Consider the following 17,934-nt stretch of genomic DNA (forward strand, 5'->3'; position numbering starts at 1 on the left):
ATGCAAAAATTAGCTGGGCGGCATGTGCCTGTAATCCTAGGTACTCGGAAGGCTGAGGTAGGAGAATTGCCTGAAGCCGGGAGGTGGAAGTTGCAGTGAGACGAGATAGTGCCACTGCACTCCAGCCTGGGAGACAGAGCAAGACTCCAGCTCAAAAAAAAAAAAAAAAAAAAAACAAAAAACCAACAACAAAAAAGAAACTCTCTGGAAAGTGCTTTTAAAAGACTGCTTGGGTCAGCAAATTCTCTAATTTTTCTGGTTATTTGATAGAAACTTAAGCCTCTTTGAATGTCCTCCCCATTCACTAAGAGAAATTAATTACAGAGCTACTGAACGTAACATTCTAAAAAAACCCCAAAAATATAAAGAGAACATTATTAAGGTCTCAATGAAAGCTCCATACTCTTAAAAAATGGCATAACTTGTACAGCTCCTTAAAATATTTGAGCCCGAAAGAATTAGGAGACCCTCAATGAAATAATGTATGCTTCTAATAATGAATTTTAAAAGTCCAGAAAGCCCTTTTGTGCTTGTCTTATTGAAATACTCAGAAAGAGACAATGAAAGATAATCTAAAATTACATACCTCATGTCAGTTTTCATACCCATCAGAAGCCAAACAACTCTAGCAAGACAATTTTTCATTCATTCAATTCTTGAATTCATCAACAACTATTTTGCAGACAAGTTTTTCCTATAATGTCCTCTTATGTACAACTCAGCAGAAACACTGAATACAAAGAGGCATGTTTCTTACGTGTATAAGAATTCACATGAGCTTGAAAATGTTTTCACTTGTCTTCTGGGCTTTGATGGGGTGGCATCCTATTACGCTACTGATATTTAGGTCAAAGGAATGTGAATAAACCCTCCATGAGAGGAAGGATCTCATCTATCTCACTGGCTGACACATTCCCAGCATTTAGGAGTCTGGCACATAGTAGGCAAGCAGTATTTGTTGAATAAGTGAATGGATTACACCTGTGTGTTCCTTCTTTGGGAGAAGTAGGGAAAAGCAGATGAAGTGCAATAAATTCCTAGGCCAGATAGGGTCTATGAGATTTCTGGCAACTGCGTGAAAATCATTGCTAAAGCTGATTCAATAGCTAATGTCAACAATGTTGACATATGCTGTTAACTTGAATGAGAAGCTGATGCATAAAAATGAGTTTACAAGTTTACTTTGGCAATTAATTACTAAGCCATTACGTTTCACCTTCGCACATCTTATGAAGTGGGTCAGATTTATTACGCAGAGCAGCCATCTCTCCCCTCTAGTTCCTTTCCTGCCAATCACCCTTAGCCTACTGCAAGCTATTTTCTGCCCCCAAGACTGCTCTAGTCGAGGTGACCAATGACCTCCAGTTGCCCAACATCATAATACTACTGACATCTCAATAATATTCAACATAGTTAACCTGTCCCAGTCTCTTCCCTGAGCTTCCTGTTCCACTTACTCTCCTGTTTTTTTGTTTTTGTTTTCTGTGACGAAGTTTTGCTCATTGTCCAGGCTGGAGTGCAATGGCAGGATCTTGGCTCACTGCAACCTCTTCCTCCCAGGTTCAAGCAATTCTCCCACCTCAGCCTCCTGAGTAGCTGGGACTACAGGCGTGAGCCACTATACCCAGCTAATTTTTGTATTTTTAGTAGAGACAGGGTTTCTCCATGTTGGCCAGGCTAGTCTCAAACTCCTGACCTCACATGATCTGCCCACCTTGGCCTCCCAAAGTGCTGGGATTACAGGCATGAGCCACCGCGCCCGGCCTGTCCTGTTTTAACTTTGGCAATTTCTCCTCTTCTTGACACATATACGTGCAAGTTACTTAGCCTTTGCCTAGTTCTCTTTTCTTCTCTTTCTCTATCCTATTTCTAGGTGAGTTCATCTGCTCCAAGGGCTTCAAATATAATATCATTATGCCAGTGACTGTCAGTGTCTCTCTTCCGAGTGCCAGTCCGAGTGGCCTGCTGGATGTCTCTCTGCCACCTGAAATGTAACATACACCCCAAATGAAAACGATCCTCATTCTTTAGCCCCCAAGCTTTCCCCTCCCCACATTCCCTGGAACTGATGCCACCATTCGCCCAGCGAAGCACTTCAGCAATGTGCAGGTCACACTGACACCTCACTCCCTCATCCTCACCCAATGATTCCTTCAGCTCACTCGCCCTCCTGATTTTTTTCTAGAACATCTACTTCTCTCCCTCACCCCTGGTGCCACCATCCTTCAACGCACGCTGTTTTCTTTTCTGGACTAGGCTCCTCATATCTACCCTTGCTGCCCTCCAATCCAGACTCACCTTTTTAAAGTGAAAATGTTATCTTGTCTAAAACCATCTAATGGCCTCCCATTGGCTGGTTCCAGATCCTCCCATTTTTTAGGATAAATTTCTGAATCCTTAATAAGAGTCTACAGAACCCTGGATGATGTCATCTGGCGCTATCTCTCCAGACATTTCTTGTGCCACTGTCTTCACCATCATCTCTTAAAAGACTCCTAAAAAATTCAATAATGAAGAATAACTCAGGAGGACCTTCACATACGAATATTGTGAAAAGCCTCAAAAACAAACACACAAAAAATCCTTACAGATGTTCTACATCAAATGACTTGTTTCCAATTTAAAGCTGCTTCTCATTATTCATATTTATTGAAAGTACTTTTGAAATATCTTTTGTTACCATGAGGCTATAGTTTATTATATAATGACTCCAATTGAAAAACTGCTTATTCTTCTCAGAGAATGAAGTCACTAAACTTCTGTAAGGTTCTAAAGGTCCTTCAGTCCATGGATCCCAGGATTTTCCAGGCCAGGAAAAAAAATTAATGAGGCCTTGGCACAGGAGGGTCCAAATTTTTATTCTGCCAAATGGAGATGTTAAAACAAAACAAATTCCATGCACATAACATCTACCTCTGCCGTTATTTTTAAGAACAAGTTAGCAACAATGAAAACTTGAAGTCCATACAATCAGAGTAAAGATTAACATTCTAAATTAATAATTTTAGTTTTGCATTCTTATTTTTCCCGTTTCATCGAAAACCTGTGAAAACAGCTTCCCAAACTGACACCAGTGGCCAGACTAGACTTTGATAACCGCTGTTCTAGATAAGAACTATTATATCCATTGAGAGGTTGTTGATTCTTCTTCTGAAAATAGCTATCGAAATACTTTTGCTAGAATAAATAAAGCTATTGAGAAAGAAGAAAAAACAGCCTCCAACACCTGAAACTGCTCTGAGTCCCACAGCTATCCCTCAATATTATTACAAGCCGAGCTGACACTTACAGCCAGGTAAGCTCTGTTTTCCTCCTGGACATAAACAATCTCACAGATACCTACCTCGGATAAGATTATTCTGAGACATGACACACTAAGACAAAGCAATGCCACTTGAAGATTTTGTCTAAGAACAGACAAAAACAAGGGCACCTGCAACGCACAAAACACCAAACATCCCCTTCTCGTGCTAAACAGAATGGCTGTTCCTTCTTTACTCAGTCAGAATTGCCCCACCTTCTAACAGCATTCTATCTACAGCAAAGCCCGGTTCCTCAGTCTTACCCCAAATCATGCAACCAAAGTTCAAATTCTGTAATGGGTTTTTTTCTATAACCTACCGTCGCTCATGGTGTGTGGTCTCCTTTGCCTCAAAGAACACTAAACCCAATTTGTTCAACTTATGGTGTGTTCCTGGTGGTATCTGAATGAAGGGCCCTGACAGTGTCAAAGTATCAGTCTTTCCGAATTCCCATAATACCAACTACCGTCAAGCAAACTAATTCCCTACCCACAATAGAGCAATTTTATTTTAAGGCCTTTAATCGTGTCCACATACATGTTCTGTGTATTTTCCTATTACAGGAAAAACTGTATATACTATTCTGGATTCTACTTTTATCTGCTCAACATTATATCAATTTTAATGGCTAAATCATATCCCACCATGATTTTAAAGAATTTCTCCTTACAGGTATAACAGAAGACAATGCACATCTTGCTTCCACTTTCAATAACCTACCTAAACTATTCAAGACCATCACCATCTAGCCTCAGGCCAGATGCGCCAGGTTCCTACTTACCCGATCTGTTGGCAAAGACAAACGCAGTCTGATTGCTTTATAAAGAAATGAATTATGAAAGAGTACTGGGCGTCAAGAGGCTCGGACGTTACGCATGTTCAGTAAACAATAGTGTAACCTCTGGCTAAATATTTTCTCACTCTAGCCCTACTTCCTCTTCTGTAAAATGAAAGAGTCACGCTCGTCCCTCACTGTCTCTTGCAGTTAGGAAGTCCGTAGCCCTGTGACTTGCTCGTGGGAAAGAGCCACGGGACAAGCGATCCCATGACTCGGGTGCAAAAGGCCACAGGGGGCCCTTTGGGGCCTGCTCTGGGCTGCTCGCACCGCCCAGGCTTGGGACCACTCAGCGTTTCCCACGGCCCTGCAGTATCCTGGGCTGAACTCCTGAACTTCTTCGGGAAGTCTGTCCTTGATTGAATAATGCACACAGGTCCACCGGAACATTTTATTTAAACACTTCAAAATGCAGGAGCCTGGAACTGGTTATTCAAGTACACTCACTCAAATTTAAGAATGTGCGAATCACACCCAGGTATCCTGCAGAGACTAGGATTTCCTTTAAAGGTGTTCTAGTTGCAGGTAGCACCGAATCTACCGAGGACGGGGTTCGCCAGCCCGCTCTGCACCCACACCCCTGTGCACGAAACCGCAGACCCCCGTAAAGAAGCTGCCCAGCGCGAGGTGTTCCTCGTACCCGCTCGCGCCGCCACACCTGCGCCTCCATCCGCACCCGCACCTGCACGCCCCTCTCTGCGCCTCGGCTCAAGCTCACTCACCGGCGGCGCGTGCTGCGCGACGGCACAGCTGACGGCGGCAGCCAGGAGGACTAAGGCGACGCGACTCCGGCCCGGCATCGCTCTAGCAGCCAACGCCACTCCCCGGACTCCAGCAGAGGCAAAGAAGAGCCGGCAGGGCCGGGGGCAGGCCACGCCCCCTCTGCCGCGTGACCCGCGACCTGGGACCGCACCATTCCAGGCAGTGGGGGGAGCGCTCGGAGGAGGCGGGACTGGGAGGAGAGGACGGGGCTTTTCAGTGTCATGAAAAGGGTAGCGTAGAGAAAGAGAGAGAGAGCCTTCCAGGCTACCTGCAGAAGGAGAGTCGCGATCGCCTTTGGCGCGTGGCGTGATCCATCCCCCTCCCCCACCGCGGGCAATAGTCGGACCGAGCCGGAGCCCCGCCCCGTAGGTGGGGCCGGGAGCTTCACCCGCGCCGCCTCGATGGGGCGCCTCTGGCAGGCGGGTGCAGACTGTCCCGCGTACCCAGGCGTCCTCGGTACCCACGAAACGGATCCAAAGAGTCTCAACACCAATGTAACATCCCACCCTGACCCATCTTTGCCTCTGAGAAAAGCGGCCCGAAATGAGTTGAGTTATTCATCCCCACCGCGGGGTCAGGGACAAGGAGCAGTTGAGTGGCCGAGGAGTGAGAGAGAATCGAATCCACTCGGGTCCTCCAAGCTGTTGGTTATCCACTTGGGCTTTCACAGCAAAGCTGCCAAATCCCAGAATTGAGGCCTCGGTGAAAAGCGCGCTGAGACTTGGGTAGGAGGCCCGGTGGGACCCGCGAGCTTTCTCTCCCAGCCCGATGCAGCCGTTCATTAAGCGGCTGTGTTTCCTCCTAACTGGCGAAGGACTCAGGTGGGCGGAGCAGAGCTCAGCTTGGGAGGAGGCGGACGCGAGTAGCTCGGCAGGGGGACTCGCTTGGCTTTCGTGCCATCCGTGAACACAGTCGCGCGGGTAGGTGACCGGATTGGATTTCAAAGTCCAGCAGGAAATCCTGCCCTCTGGGTTGCACTTCCTGGATGAGCCTCTGACGTCTCAAGCAGCATTGTCTTAATGCTTTGATGAAGCTCAGCACGCTGCCGAAATCTCGGCAGTTTTTTTTTTCTTTTCTTTTCTTTTCTTTTTTTTTTGCATGTGAGAGAAAGGACAACAAATTGCAGTTTTATCCATTTGTATTATTTCTTTAGAAAACTCAACACTGTTTGTTGGAGGTGGGGAAATGAGAAGGTGATGTTTTGTTTTGCTTTTTTTCCTATTTTTCTTTTTAAAGGAGAAGATGACAGTGTTCTCCCTAAGGAGGAAGTTTGACTTTTGAAACATACCACATGCTTAAAGCACATTTGAGCTCCTGCATGAACAGTAAGCTAGCAGATGGTAGAAATATTCTTTATTAATTCAAAAAATATTTACTGCGGACCTACAATGTGCCAAGCATGTCTCCTGACACTGGGGATAAGCAGTGAACAGCAACAAAAAGACAAACTTCTTCCACCCTGAGGCGTATGTTCTAGGTGAGAAATGGGCAATAAACATAATACCTAAGAAAATTACATGGGATGTTAGTGATAAATGCTGTGGAGAAAAAGGGAGGCCAGGGGCATCAAGTATGGAGATCAGAAGTGGTAGAGTCACAATTTTAAATAAGAGGGACAGATAGACATGATTAAGGAGGTGAAGTTTGAGCAGACAGTTGAGGGAGGCCAGGAAGCTAGTTTTGTGTGTGCCCAAGTAAGAGTATTCTAGGCAGAGACAGCAGCTGTTAAAAGGCTTTAAATGGAGAATGTGCCTGGCATGTTCAATTACAGCAGACGTGTGTGGGTCTGGCACAGAAAGAACAAGGGGAAAAGAAGAAAGAAGTATTAATAGACAAAGTATTTAGTTAAGGAGAGCAGGGCAAATTCTGTAAGGCATTCAGAGCCATTTCACTCCGGAAAAAAAAGTGTAATATTGAATATACGTGTTAAATGTTGAATCTATGGAATTACTTTGGAGCTTAAAATAAGTGTGTGAAGAAGAGGATTCCCATCTTTTAGTTGTTATTACTAAATCAAATAGCTACTTGATTGGAAGATCATTCATCTTCAGTATTCTTGACAGCGATTTAAACATGTCACCAAGCATATTTTTTTCCCTACTAGAGGATGTTAATTGGTGATTAGGTAGTCTAGCAAAATCAGATTCTTTATGGAAAAAATTCGTCAGTTGACATACTGTTCTTAGGCACCACTTTCGCAGAACTATGCATCTAACTTTCAAAGGTCTATTATATATTATTGATACTCTTTTCAGATGAAATGTAAATCTAGTTCCCTAAAATTAAACCATTTCATGCATGTCTTTTTTTTCTTACACATATATCTTTTTTTATTTTGCCTACACCATTCTTTTAATACTAGAAATGTACAGAAAGTCAAGGCAAGGTGTGTGTAGACTTTGCAGTGGTTTTTGGCATACTGATCTGTTCATAGAAAATGGTATTTAAATGTGCAAATGCATGATTATGTCCACGGAAAGGGTGGTTCATACTGCACAAAAGCATCAAGTTTAAGACTTGGATAACCTGTTTCGTGTGCAAGAGTCGGGATACGTAATCAGATTGTTTATGGAATAGCTGAAGTTCTTGGCAAGCTGTGGACTTCCTCATCTCCTACCTAACATTCCTAGGTTCCTGAGGTGGAGCCTTGATTTAAAAGCGTTGCAACTTAGCCACCCCACCCTAAATGAAACCTATCATGTATAACATCACATTACCTGGAACAGGTTTGACTTGATTTAGTAAAACCGAATATACAAAAATGTGTACTAAAAGGTCAAGAGATAGAGAAATAATGTTTCAGTTTGAGAAATAAACATTTTTTTAACTTTAAATATTGACTTTTTTATGAATAAGGAAGCTTTATATTTTACAGGTCTTTGTGAGAAGAAACAAATCACAAAAGCAATTAAGAGAGCTCAAACAATGGGTAAGAAAGAGCACCTCAACAACTGAATTGAGCTAGCTGAAATTTTGCTCATTATGCTTTGTCAAGAACTTTAATTATCTCTTTACAGGGTTTATGCCAGTTACATACAAGGATCCTGCATATTTCAGGGACCCTAAAGTTTATAACATCAGATATCGGGAATAAATTCTATCACATTACCACCAGTAAACTTATTTTATAGTAAGTGGTTGTATGATGCCAATACTGACTCAAACCAACCTTTGGATAGAAAACTGTTTCAGGAGTGAGGTAAAGAATGACACTTCCCCTTCATACCAATCACTGTTCATTAAGCAGATCGCTTATTTAAAATGTTAACACTCATCACATTTTACATACGTTGAATAAAAGTGGTTCTGGGTGATTGTCATTTATATCTGGTCCACAGATAGCTCATACAATGTAGTACACCATTCAGTTGAATGGAGTTAAAACTGCTCAGAATGGTTTTCTAACTAGCAAATGTAAGTATGCCTGGTTAAGAGATCTTCCCTTTGTAGGAATGTTACACTGGGATGCATAGTGATGCTGTCACAGCAGGACAAAACATTCCTAGACAACTCTATCCTCAAACCAGTAGTGTCTTTTACATAAAAAGATGATTTACACCTAATAGACATTGAATGTGATAGACATGTATGTATATATGTATCAGTTCTGAGTTCCACCAGCCTATCCCAAACACACTGGATTACCAGGCTTGTACTGTAGTCAAAATTAAGGATTTGCTAAATTTCGTGCAAAGGACTCTAAACTAGGGGAGAGATTATTGTTTGTGTTGCGTTATAGTTGTGTAATAATTAAGGCTTCCAGATTTAGCAAGTACAAATGTAGGACAAATTTACATTTTAGATCATGTTTTGCAAAGGTACTGCGTGAGATCCAGCATTTTATCTGGCAACTCTAGCCGTAATATATTTCTAAAAAATTATCACTTAAGGATAATTTTAATGACTCAGATAAGTTTCATATAAATTTCTTTCCACATTGTGAAAATAAGGCTATTCTAGCTTTTCTAATACTTTTCTTTTTTAATAGAGATGGGTCTCACTGTGTTGCCCAGGCTGGTCTCTAACTCCTGGCCTCAATCAATCCTGCCTTGTCTTCCCTAAGTGCTGGGATTACAGCTGTGAGCCACTGTGCCTGACCTCCCTTTTCCAATTCTAAAGAATGTGTGTAAGCCTTTCCCTCAACAACTTATTGAAAGGCGAAAAAAGGTTTGGAAATAAAAGCATCTGATGTTTGAAAAAGTACTTTGTGAAATAAATGCGCTAAGACTTATCTGTGGATTACTGCAAACAGGTGAATATAGTAAAAACAAATGAACTTACCTGTATTACTGCAAGTAGCTCAACCTAGTAAAAACAATGGAAATGTTTGGCTTTACCCATCAGCCAAATTAAAAAAATCTCCTTTTAAGGTTAAAAGGATCAAAATGTAGGTGACCATGAATATTCACCAAAACCTTCATCTTTTCAATCTCTTCATCTGTTTCTGGACTGCTCATCTTGGATGCTTTTTTATCGGTTACTACTATCAGTATCCGTTTTAGATGGTTTGTCTTGTGTGTCTAACAGCCGTGAACACTCTTTTTTTTTTTTCTGAGTTGAAGTATTCCTCTGTAGCCCAGGCTGTAGTGCAGTGGCAGGATCTCAGCTCACTGCAAGCTCCGCCTTCTGGGTTCACACCATTCTCCTGCCTCAGCCTCCCAAGCAGCTGGGACTACAGGCACCTGCCACCACGCCCGGCTAATTTTTTGTATTTTAATAGAGACAGGGTTTCACCATGTTAGCCAGGATGGTCTCTATCTCCTGACCTCCTGATCCGCCCACCTTGGCCTCCCAAAGTGCTGGGATTATAGTCGTGAGCCACCGCGCCCAGCCAATTGTTTTGTATTAGAGATGGGGTTTCACTGTGTTAGCCAGGATGGTCTCGATCTCCTGACCTCGTGATCCGCCCGCCGTCATCTCTTGAATTGCCATCTGTCAGCTAAGTCTAAGGTTTTATGCTTAACCATTTGTGGTGTACTAGCTGGACTAGCTTCAGGAATGTCAGTGTTTTCTACCATTAAGGTCAGATTGTCTACTACATCGAGATGGTGGTGGTTGTTAGAGCTACCTTTAGAAACATGTCTATTTTTTTAAAGACATAACACATGCATGAAGAAATTCAGAATCTGGAAAAAAGGTCCATAATGATTGACAAAGAAAAATGTTCTCCTGAGGGTCTTTTTTGGATGCTCTTCTCTCGTGCTGCCGGAATCTGGGCTCATCTCCTTTTTTCAATTTCTCGTTTTAATCTGTTTACATCCTTTACTAGTTTATCTACTGCTTGTTCACTGTCTTCCACTTTTTTGCATATACTCTTTAATTCCTCTTACAATGAAGCATACATTTCATTTATCTTATGTACCTCCTTTAAGGATCCATCTTCTTCAAAAAGTTTACAGCTGTGTGTTTGTACTGCTCGGCTAAAACCAGTGGACATACAGGAACCTGATACAGTTTTATAACCTAGTTGTTCAGACATGCCCAGATTGGCAACCACTAAAGGTACCCTGTGAAAAAGTCCTTTTCGAGGTTTATATAAGGCATGTTCCAGTCGATGAGTAGAGCGGCTTTCTGTTATTATACTTGGTGTTCATAGCAGAAAAACAAGGTCTTGGTTTGAAAAATGCTCCTGCAAGTTTTTGTGAAGCAGCCTCTCTCTAAATGTCATGATCTGATCTGAATGGCGATGGAATTTGTACCAACCTACCACATTCTTTGTGAATTTGATAATATTTTCCTCAGTGCTTGCTCATTTACTTCACCTGAAGAATTATAAAAACTAAAAAACTGATAGCATGGAATATATTTCTGAATGTCAATTGTATAAACAACTTCAACATCATCTATTTGGGAATCAGTAATGCTATTCTTTTTTTTTTTTTTTTTTTTTTTTTTTTTTGTGATGGAGTCTAGCTCTGTCGCCCAGGTTGGAGTGAGGTGGCCCGATCTTGGCTCACTGCAACCTCTGCCTCCCGGATTCAAGCAATTCTCCTGCCTCAGCCTCCCAAGTAGTTGGGATTACAGGCGCCCACCACCATGCCCAGCTAATTTTTTGTATTTTTAGTAGAGACGAGGTTTCACCATGTCAGCCAGGCTGGTCTCGAACTCCTGACCTCAGGTGATCCACCCGCCTCAGCCTCCCAAAGTGCTGGGGTTACAGGCGTGAGCCACCATGCTTGGCCTTGTCTTCTCCCTTCTAATATGAAAGAGGAAGCTAGGAATCCCCATTGCTGCTGGCAAGCATGCTATAAACCTGAAGGGAGCCACCTAAGATGAAATTGATACTGTGGACTACACAGTAGAAAGATGGAAAGAAACTGGGTCATTGGTGACATTGTCAAGATGCTAGATCAACCAACCACAGATCCTGTCCAACAACTGGACTCTTCATTTACATCAACCACTACTCTGTTATTGAATCTTGGACAAGTTGGTTTGCTTACAAGTTAAAGTATTGTATCTGAGAGCATCCTAACTGATACACACATGAAAATAGACATTTCTTCTTTGTTGAGGAGGATGTACAACAAATCTATGAAGTTTAAGTTTTAGTACCTTCACTTGCTCATGCCCCTTTCCAGCCTTTTACTAAATTTTATGCTTGTAAATTTGTATTCTTTTCCTTAAGGAGGACCACTTAAACTGCATAAGATTCAGGTGTCACAAAACCTGGATCTAGCATCAGATGTTTTTGGAAGAAAATGTCCACCTTTCTCTGCAGTCTCCTCCATTCATGTCTCCCTAGGGAAGGAGAGATGTATGATGTATCTAATCGGTAAATAATTGAAAAGGTCACAGAACGTGCGTGGCCTGGCCTCTCTTCTGGCGCTTTCATTCAGATCTGCCTCCCCACAGTAGTAGATATGCCTGCCCACACTGGTAATCCTACTGCAGCAAGCCTTGGATGACAACAGTGGACGTGAAAGTAGTTGCTGCCTTTGACCACATCTTCCCAAAGTGGCACGTCACCAACAGACTTTAAAATCATGACGTTATAACGTAATGGCTGTGAAGATTTGGAAGAAAGCACTCTAAAATGAGAGCTCTGAGAGATGTAGAGAGAAGGTAGTCAAGGAATGGTGCCTATAAGCACCTCCTGCCACCAGGGTGCACATCCGGTCCCTGCGCCTCCATCCTCACCCTGCCCTCAGCTCACTCCCCTCCTGTTAGAAATTGGCTGTGCCCCTGAAAAGTCATTTGCATTTGCCTAAAGACTGAGTACACAAGCTCATTCCAAAGTAGAAGGTGTTGAAATTCCATTTTGGCCTCAGGTCAAAATTGTTTTCTCTATTTCAGCTTAATGAGCAAGAAAGCAGAATCTAATCTGTGTATATTTCTAACGCCTGTGTATATTTCTCAACTGTTTCCCAGCTCAGAAAGGTGAGGAGTATGACAGTCACCCTGAAATGACAACAGAAGCCAACAATAACAATTATAGTAATAATGTGTGTATAGAAAGTACTAAATGACCATTAAATGAAGAGCAGATTACTAGGTGCTATGGAAGATACACATGCAGTGAAATACAAATTCCAGATCTCAGGGAGTTTGCAACCGAAAAAGAATATAACACTAATATATATACAAGGGGACTTCAAAACGTTCATGGAAGATGGAGTTAAAGGATAAAAAGTATAAACTTTATTTATTTATTTATTTTTTTTTGTGAGATGGAGTCTCCCTCTGTCGCCCAGGCTGGAGTGCAGTGGTGCAATCTCGGCTCACTGCAAGCTCCCCCTCCCAGGTTCACGCCATTCTCCTGCCTCAGCCTCCCGTCATAAGCACCATCAAGGTCAAGACACTTTTGTCAGGGATGATACCAGCCATTTAGTCCATCCTTAAAAAAAGAGGGTCCTGGGAATTTAACCATGTCAATGTAGTCTTTATTAACTGAAGAAAAATGGGTGCCCTTTACAGATTTTTTAAGATTAGGGAACAAAAAGAAGTCAGAAAGATTTCCAGTGGAAGCTCTTGCAAAATTGCCCTTGTTTGATGAGAGGAATGGGCAGGAGCATTGTCATGGTGAAGAAGGACTCTCTGGTGAATCTCCTCGGCATTTTTCTGCTAAGGCTTTGGCTTTCTCAAAATACTCTAATAATAAGGAGATGTTGTCATTTTTTGGCCCTCCAGAAAATCAACAAGCGAAATGCCTTGAGCATCAAAAAGAAATGTTGCCATGATCTTTGCTCTTGACTGCTTTGTTTGTTTGTTTTTGGAGACAGAGTCTTGTTCTGTCACCCAGACTGGAGCGCAGTGGTGCAATCTCGGCTCACTGCACCTGCACCCTCCATCTCCCAGGTTCAAACAATTCTCCTGCCTCAACCTCCCGAGTAGCTGGGATTACAGACATGCACCACCACTCCTGACTAATTTTGTATTTTTATATTTATATTTTTATTTTATTGTTATTTTTTGGAGACAGAGTCTCGCTCTGTCACCCAGGTTGGAGTGCAGTGGTGCCATCTCGGCTCACTGCAACCTCTGCCTCCCAGGCTCAAGTGATTCTCATGCCTCAGCCTCCGGAGCAGCTGGGATTACAGGTGCATGCCGCCACGCCCGGCTAATTTTTGTATTTTAGCCGGACAGGCTCTCACCGTGTTGACCAGGAGGGTCTCAAACTCCTGACCTCAAACGATCCACCTGCCTCAGCCTCCCAAAGTGCTGAGATTACAGGTATGAGCCACTGCGCCTGGCTTTATTTTTGTATTTTTAGTAGAGATGAGGCTTCACCATGTTGGCCAGACTGGTCTCAAACTCCTGGCCTGAAGTGATCCACCTGCCTTGGCCTCCCAAAGTGCTGGGATTACAGGTGTAAGCCGCCGCACCTGGCCTGGTCTGCTTTTGCTTTGACTGGACCATTTGCAATTCTTGGAAGCCATTGCTTTAATCATGCCTTGTATTCAGGATCCTACTGGTAAAGCCATCCTGTTACAGTTCTTCAAATAAATGCTTCAGCATCCTGATCTCACTTGTTTAAAATGTTCATTTAAAAGGTCTACTCTTGACTGCAGCTGATCTGGATGTAACGGTTTTGGCATGCATTGAGGGGAAGGTTTGCTCAACTATAATTTTTCACTTGTAATTGTGTAAGCTGAACAAGTTGAGATGTCTATGCTGTTGGCTGTTATTTGTGCTGTTGTTAGTCCTCTTCAATTAGCGTATGAAGATGATGAATTTTTTTCTCACAACTTGATGTAATGATCTGGTACTGTGGGTTTCATCTTCAACGTTGTCTCATCCTTTTTAAATTGAGTTGTTTGTTTGTAAACTGCTGATTTCTTTGGGGCATTGTCCCCATAAACTTTTTGTAAAGCATTAGTGATTTCACTGTTCTTCTACCCAAGCTTTACCATAAACTTGATATTCTTGCTTCAATTTTACAGAATTTGTGTTGCTCAGATAGGGACTTTTTTCTGACTGATGATTTATCCTTCCTATTACCTCCAGCTAGATCCTTTGAGACATATTACAGTAAGATAGTATGAGTTTATTTTGGTGCAAACAAAGTTTGAAATCATACATAGTTATTTTATAGCATGCATTTTCCATGGACTTTTTGAAGTCCCCTTATATATATAGACTTATAAAGGCAGCTTTAACTTAAGCATATTTTACACATGTTCTATTTGGTTGAAGATATGAAATTACCATTTTTGTAGATAAAATGTATTTGAATATTAACACTTTCATATAGCCAACCTAACTGTTACCAACACCCGAAACATTCACAATTACTTGACTTGGAAACTTCAACATTCTAGAACATTCACAATTACTTAACTTGGAAACTTCAAATTCCAGAACATTCACAATTACTTGACTTGGAAACTCCAACATTCCAGAACATTCAGAATTACTTGGCTTGGAAACTTAACATTCCAGAGCATTCACAATTACTTGACTTAGAAATTTCAACATTCCAGAACATTCACAGTTACTTGACTTGCCATCACACTGTAGTTATCTGTAGATCTCTGGGGTCCCCTGCTTCTCCTCACTCTTTGAAGGTTTTGACACCTGACTCACTGTCACTCTTTTAAACGTGACTCTTGGCAACATTCTTGGTGATTTCAACATCCACAAAGACAATCTTAACAATATTCTGGTTTCCTGACTTCTGAAAATGTTCTTGGATGCCATTTTACCTCAAATACCCAGTTCCATGGTCATATCTTAGACACTGGAATATTTACATCATTTTGCTTCTGGGGTACCATTCTCTTGATTCTTCCATTACTCACTGGCCACATTTTGAATAGCATCTGTTGGTTTCTCCTCATCCACTGATCTCTATATGTAGGAGTACCCTAGGGCCTGGTCATCAGACATTGTTTCTTATTTATCTATGTTTACCACTTAATGTGACCTCATTCACTCTCATGACTTTAGTTCCATCTGAATATCGATGACAGCTACGGTTTAAATGTGTCCCCTCCAAAATTCAGGTGTTGTCAGTGTGCTGGTAGTAAGAGGTGCCTTCTTTAAGAGGTGATTAAGTCATGAGGGTTCCTCCCTAGTGAATGGAATTAAGGCCTTTATTAAAAAGGCCTCGTGGCCAGGCATGGTGGCTCATGCCTGTAATCCCAGCATTTTGGCAGGCAGATCACAAGGTCAGGAGTTGGAGACCAGCCTGGCCAATATGGTGAAACCCTGTCTCTACTAAAAATACAAAAATTAGCTGGGCGTGGTGGCACACACCTGTAGTCCCAGCTACTCAGGAGGCTGGGGCCAGAGAATCGCTTGAACCTGGGAGGCGGGGGTTGTAGTGAGCCAAGATCATGCCACTGCACTCCAGCCTGCTAACAGAGCAAGATTCCATCTCAAAAAAAAAAAAAAAAAAAAAGAACAAAGCTTCGCAGCCATCATTCTCAGCAAACTAACACAGGAAGAGAAAAACCAAACACTGTATGTTCTCACTCATAAGTGGGAGCTGAACAATGAGAACACATGGACACAGGGAGGGGAACAACACACACTGGGGCCTGTCAGGGTAGGGTGAGGGGAGGGAGAGCATTAGGATGAATAGGTAATGCATGTGAGGCTTAATACCTAGGTGATGGGTTGATAGGTGCCGCAAACCACTATGGCACATGTTTACCTATGTAACCTCATTCTGCACGTGTATCCTGGAACTTAAAGTAAAATTAAAAAAAGAGAAAACATAAATGGCTAATTAACAAATAAAATTGTTTTTCACCTCTAAAAATAAAAATAAAACATAAAAAGTCTTCACCAAACAGTTGGCATCTTTTGCTCTTCTTCCTTCTACCAGATGAGAACACAGTAAGAAGGCTGCACCAGAGGCTGTGGTCTTGATCTTGGACTTAACCTCCAAAACTGAGAAAATAAATGTCTGTTCTTTATAAATTACCCAATCTCAGGTACTGTTATAGCAGCACAAATGGACTAAGACAGTGATTCCCAAATTTATGTCACTAGCTCAGACCTGTCCCCTGAATTTAGATTCTTACATGTAGTTGCTTCTCAGCCTCATCTACTTTGGATACCTAATAGGCATCTTAATATGTCATGTCTAAAAAGGAACTTATGTTCTCTCCGTCCCAATATACACTGTCCCTTTCCCAAATCTTCCCCATCTCAGTAAATGGCAATCCCATCTTTCTAGTTTGCTTAGGCCAAAGAATCTTACAGTCAATTTGATTTTTCTCTTTCTGACCACATACTCAATGCACCAACAAATCCTATTAGCTTTACCTTCAAAATATACGATACCCCGAATCTGACCACTTCTCACACTTTCCACTTCTGCTTTCTTCCAGGTTACTCTCATCTGGATTATTGTAGTCACCTTGTCACTGGTATCTCTGCTTTCTTCTAACCCCCATCTAATCTCCAAAAAATCAGAGCATGTCACTCCCGGCCCCCAAATCCCCCCAATGACTCTGCCCTCCCCACCCCACTCAGAATTAAAGTCAATGATCTTTTTTTTTTTTTTTTTTTTTTTTTGAGATGGATTCTTGCGCTGTCGCCCAGGCTGGAGTGCAGTAAGTAGTGTGATCTCAGCTCACTGCAACCTCCGCCTCCCAGATTCAAGCGATTCTCCTGCCTTAGCCTCCTGAGTAGCTGGGATTACAGGTGCGCACAATGCCTGGCTAATTTTTATATTGTTAGTAGAGTTGGGGTTTCACCATGTTGGCCAAGCTGGTCTCGAACTCCTGACCTCAGGTGATCCACCCACCTTGGCCTCGCAAAGTACTGGGATTACAGGCATGAGCCACCATGCCCAGCCTAAAGTCAATGATCTCACCACAGACCACAAGACTACTATGATCCAACCAGCCCATCTTATATACTACCACTTTCCTGTTTTCTCACAGTGCTCCAATCACACTGGCCTTCTTTCTGGACTTCGAACGTGCCAAATATACTCTCCTTGAGGGACACAGCACTTACTGCTACCTTTGTTTGGAATGTTCTTTCCCAGATACCCATGTGGCACACCCAAATGCTTGAGTGGCCCCTTATTAGTGAGGCCTTCCTATAGCATTATATATAAGATGGATATAAGGTAGGACTCAGAACATACTCCCTATCCTCCTTACTCTACTTCACCTGACTCCAAACACTGTCACCACCTGACGTAGTACATATTTTATTTTTTATTTGTTTAGCATCTGTCTCCCTCTAACTAGAATGCAAGCTCCATGAGGACAGAGATTTTTGTTTTGTTTACCGCCATATTGTCAGCAGCTAGAGCAATGTCTGGCATGTAGTAGCACTCAATGAATATTAATTGAATAAATGAGCTACCTAAAAAATAACTGCATTGATATCATAACCCAAGTAGTGTCTGAAATAATGTAATGAATTACCAGAATGCAAGTGAATTATTTTCCAGCTGTCTTTAAGTTGGGTGTTGGAAAGTCAATATGCATTTTTCCTACAAATATAAAGTAAGTGCTGTTATTATCCCCATCTTATGGATAAGACATCTGATATTTAGCTTATGCAACTATGCCCGTTTTCTGATTCTGAGGCAAGTACCTCACCACTTATACTAAATTTCCAGGTCAG

The 17,934-nt window shown here is 42.2% G+C and overlaps 1 protein-coding gene and 1 pseudogene across 6 annotated transcripts in view; both read right to left on the minus strand.

Annotated features, from left to right (window-relative positions):
- ASAH1 (N-acylsphingosine amidohydrolase 1) overlaps positions 1–7,728 on the minus strand; it is a 30,233-nt gene extending 22,505 nt beyond the window's left edge. The window contains exons 1-3 of one of the 6 annotated variants that reach the window (XM_063709086.1): positions 4,860–5,001; positions 2,299–2,495; positions 1,715–1,984 (exon numbers count right to left, since the gene is read on the minus strand). In XM_063709086.1, coding sequence (XP_063565156.1) covers positions 1,715–1,747 — 33 coding nt within the window. In that variant the 5' untranslated portion in view covers positions 1,748–1,984; positions 2,299–2,495; positions 4,860–5,001. Of the gene's footprint in view, positions 1–1,714; positions 1,985–2,298; positions 2,496–4,083; positions 4,715–4,859 lie in introns of those variants that run through there. The other 5 variants (XM_055348888.2, XM_063709087.1, XM_004046709.5 and 2 more) reach the window with 5 other exon arrangements.
- A 1,551-nt stretch (positions 7,729–9,279) lies between these two features.
- LOC101153147 (BRCA1-A complex subunit Abraxas 1-like) lies at positions 9,280–10,567 on the minus strand (annotated as a pseudogene).
- Between the last annotated feature and the right edge of the window lie 7,367 nt (positions 10,568–17,934).

This window comes from Gorilla gorilla, chromosome 7 (assembly GCF_029281585.2).
Source record: "Gorilla gorilla gorilla isolate KB3781 chromosome 7, NHGRI_mGorGor1-v2.1_pri, whole genome shotgun sequence".
NCBI classification, from domain to species: domain Eukaryota; kingdom Metazoa; phylum Chordata; class Mammalia; order Primates; family Hominidae; genus Gorilla; species Gorilla gorilla.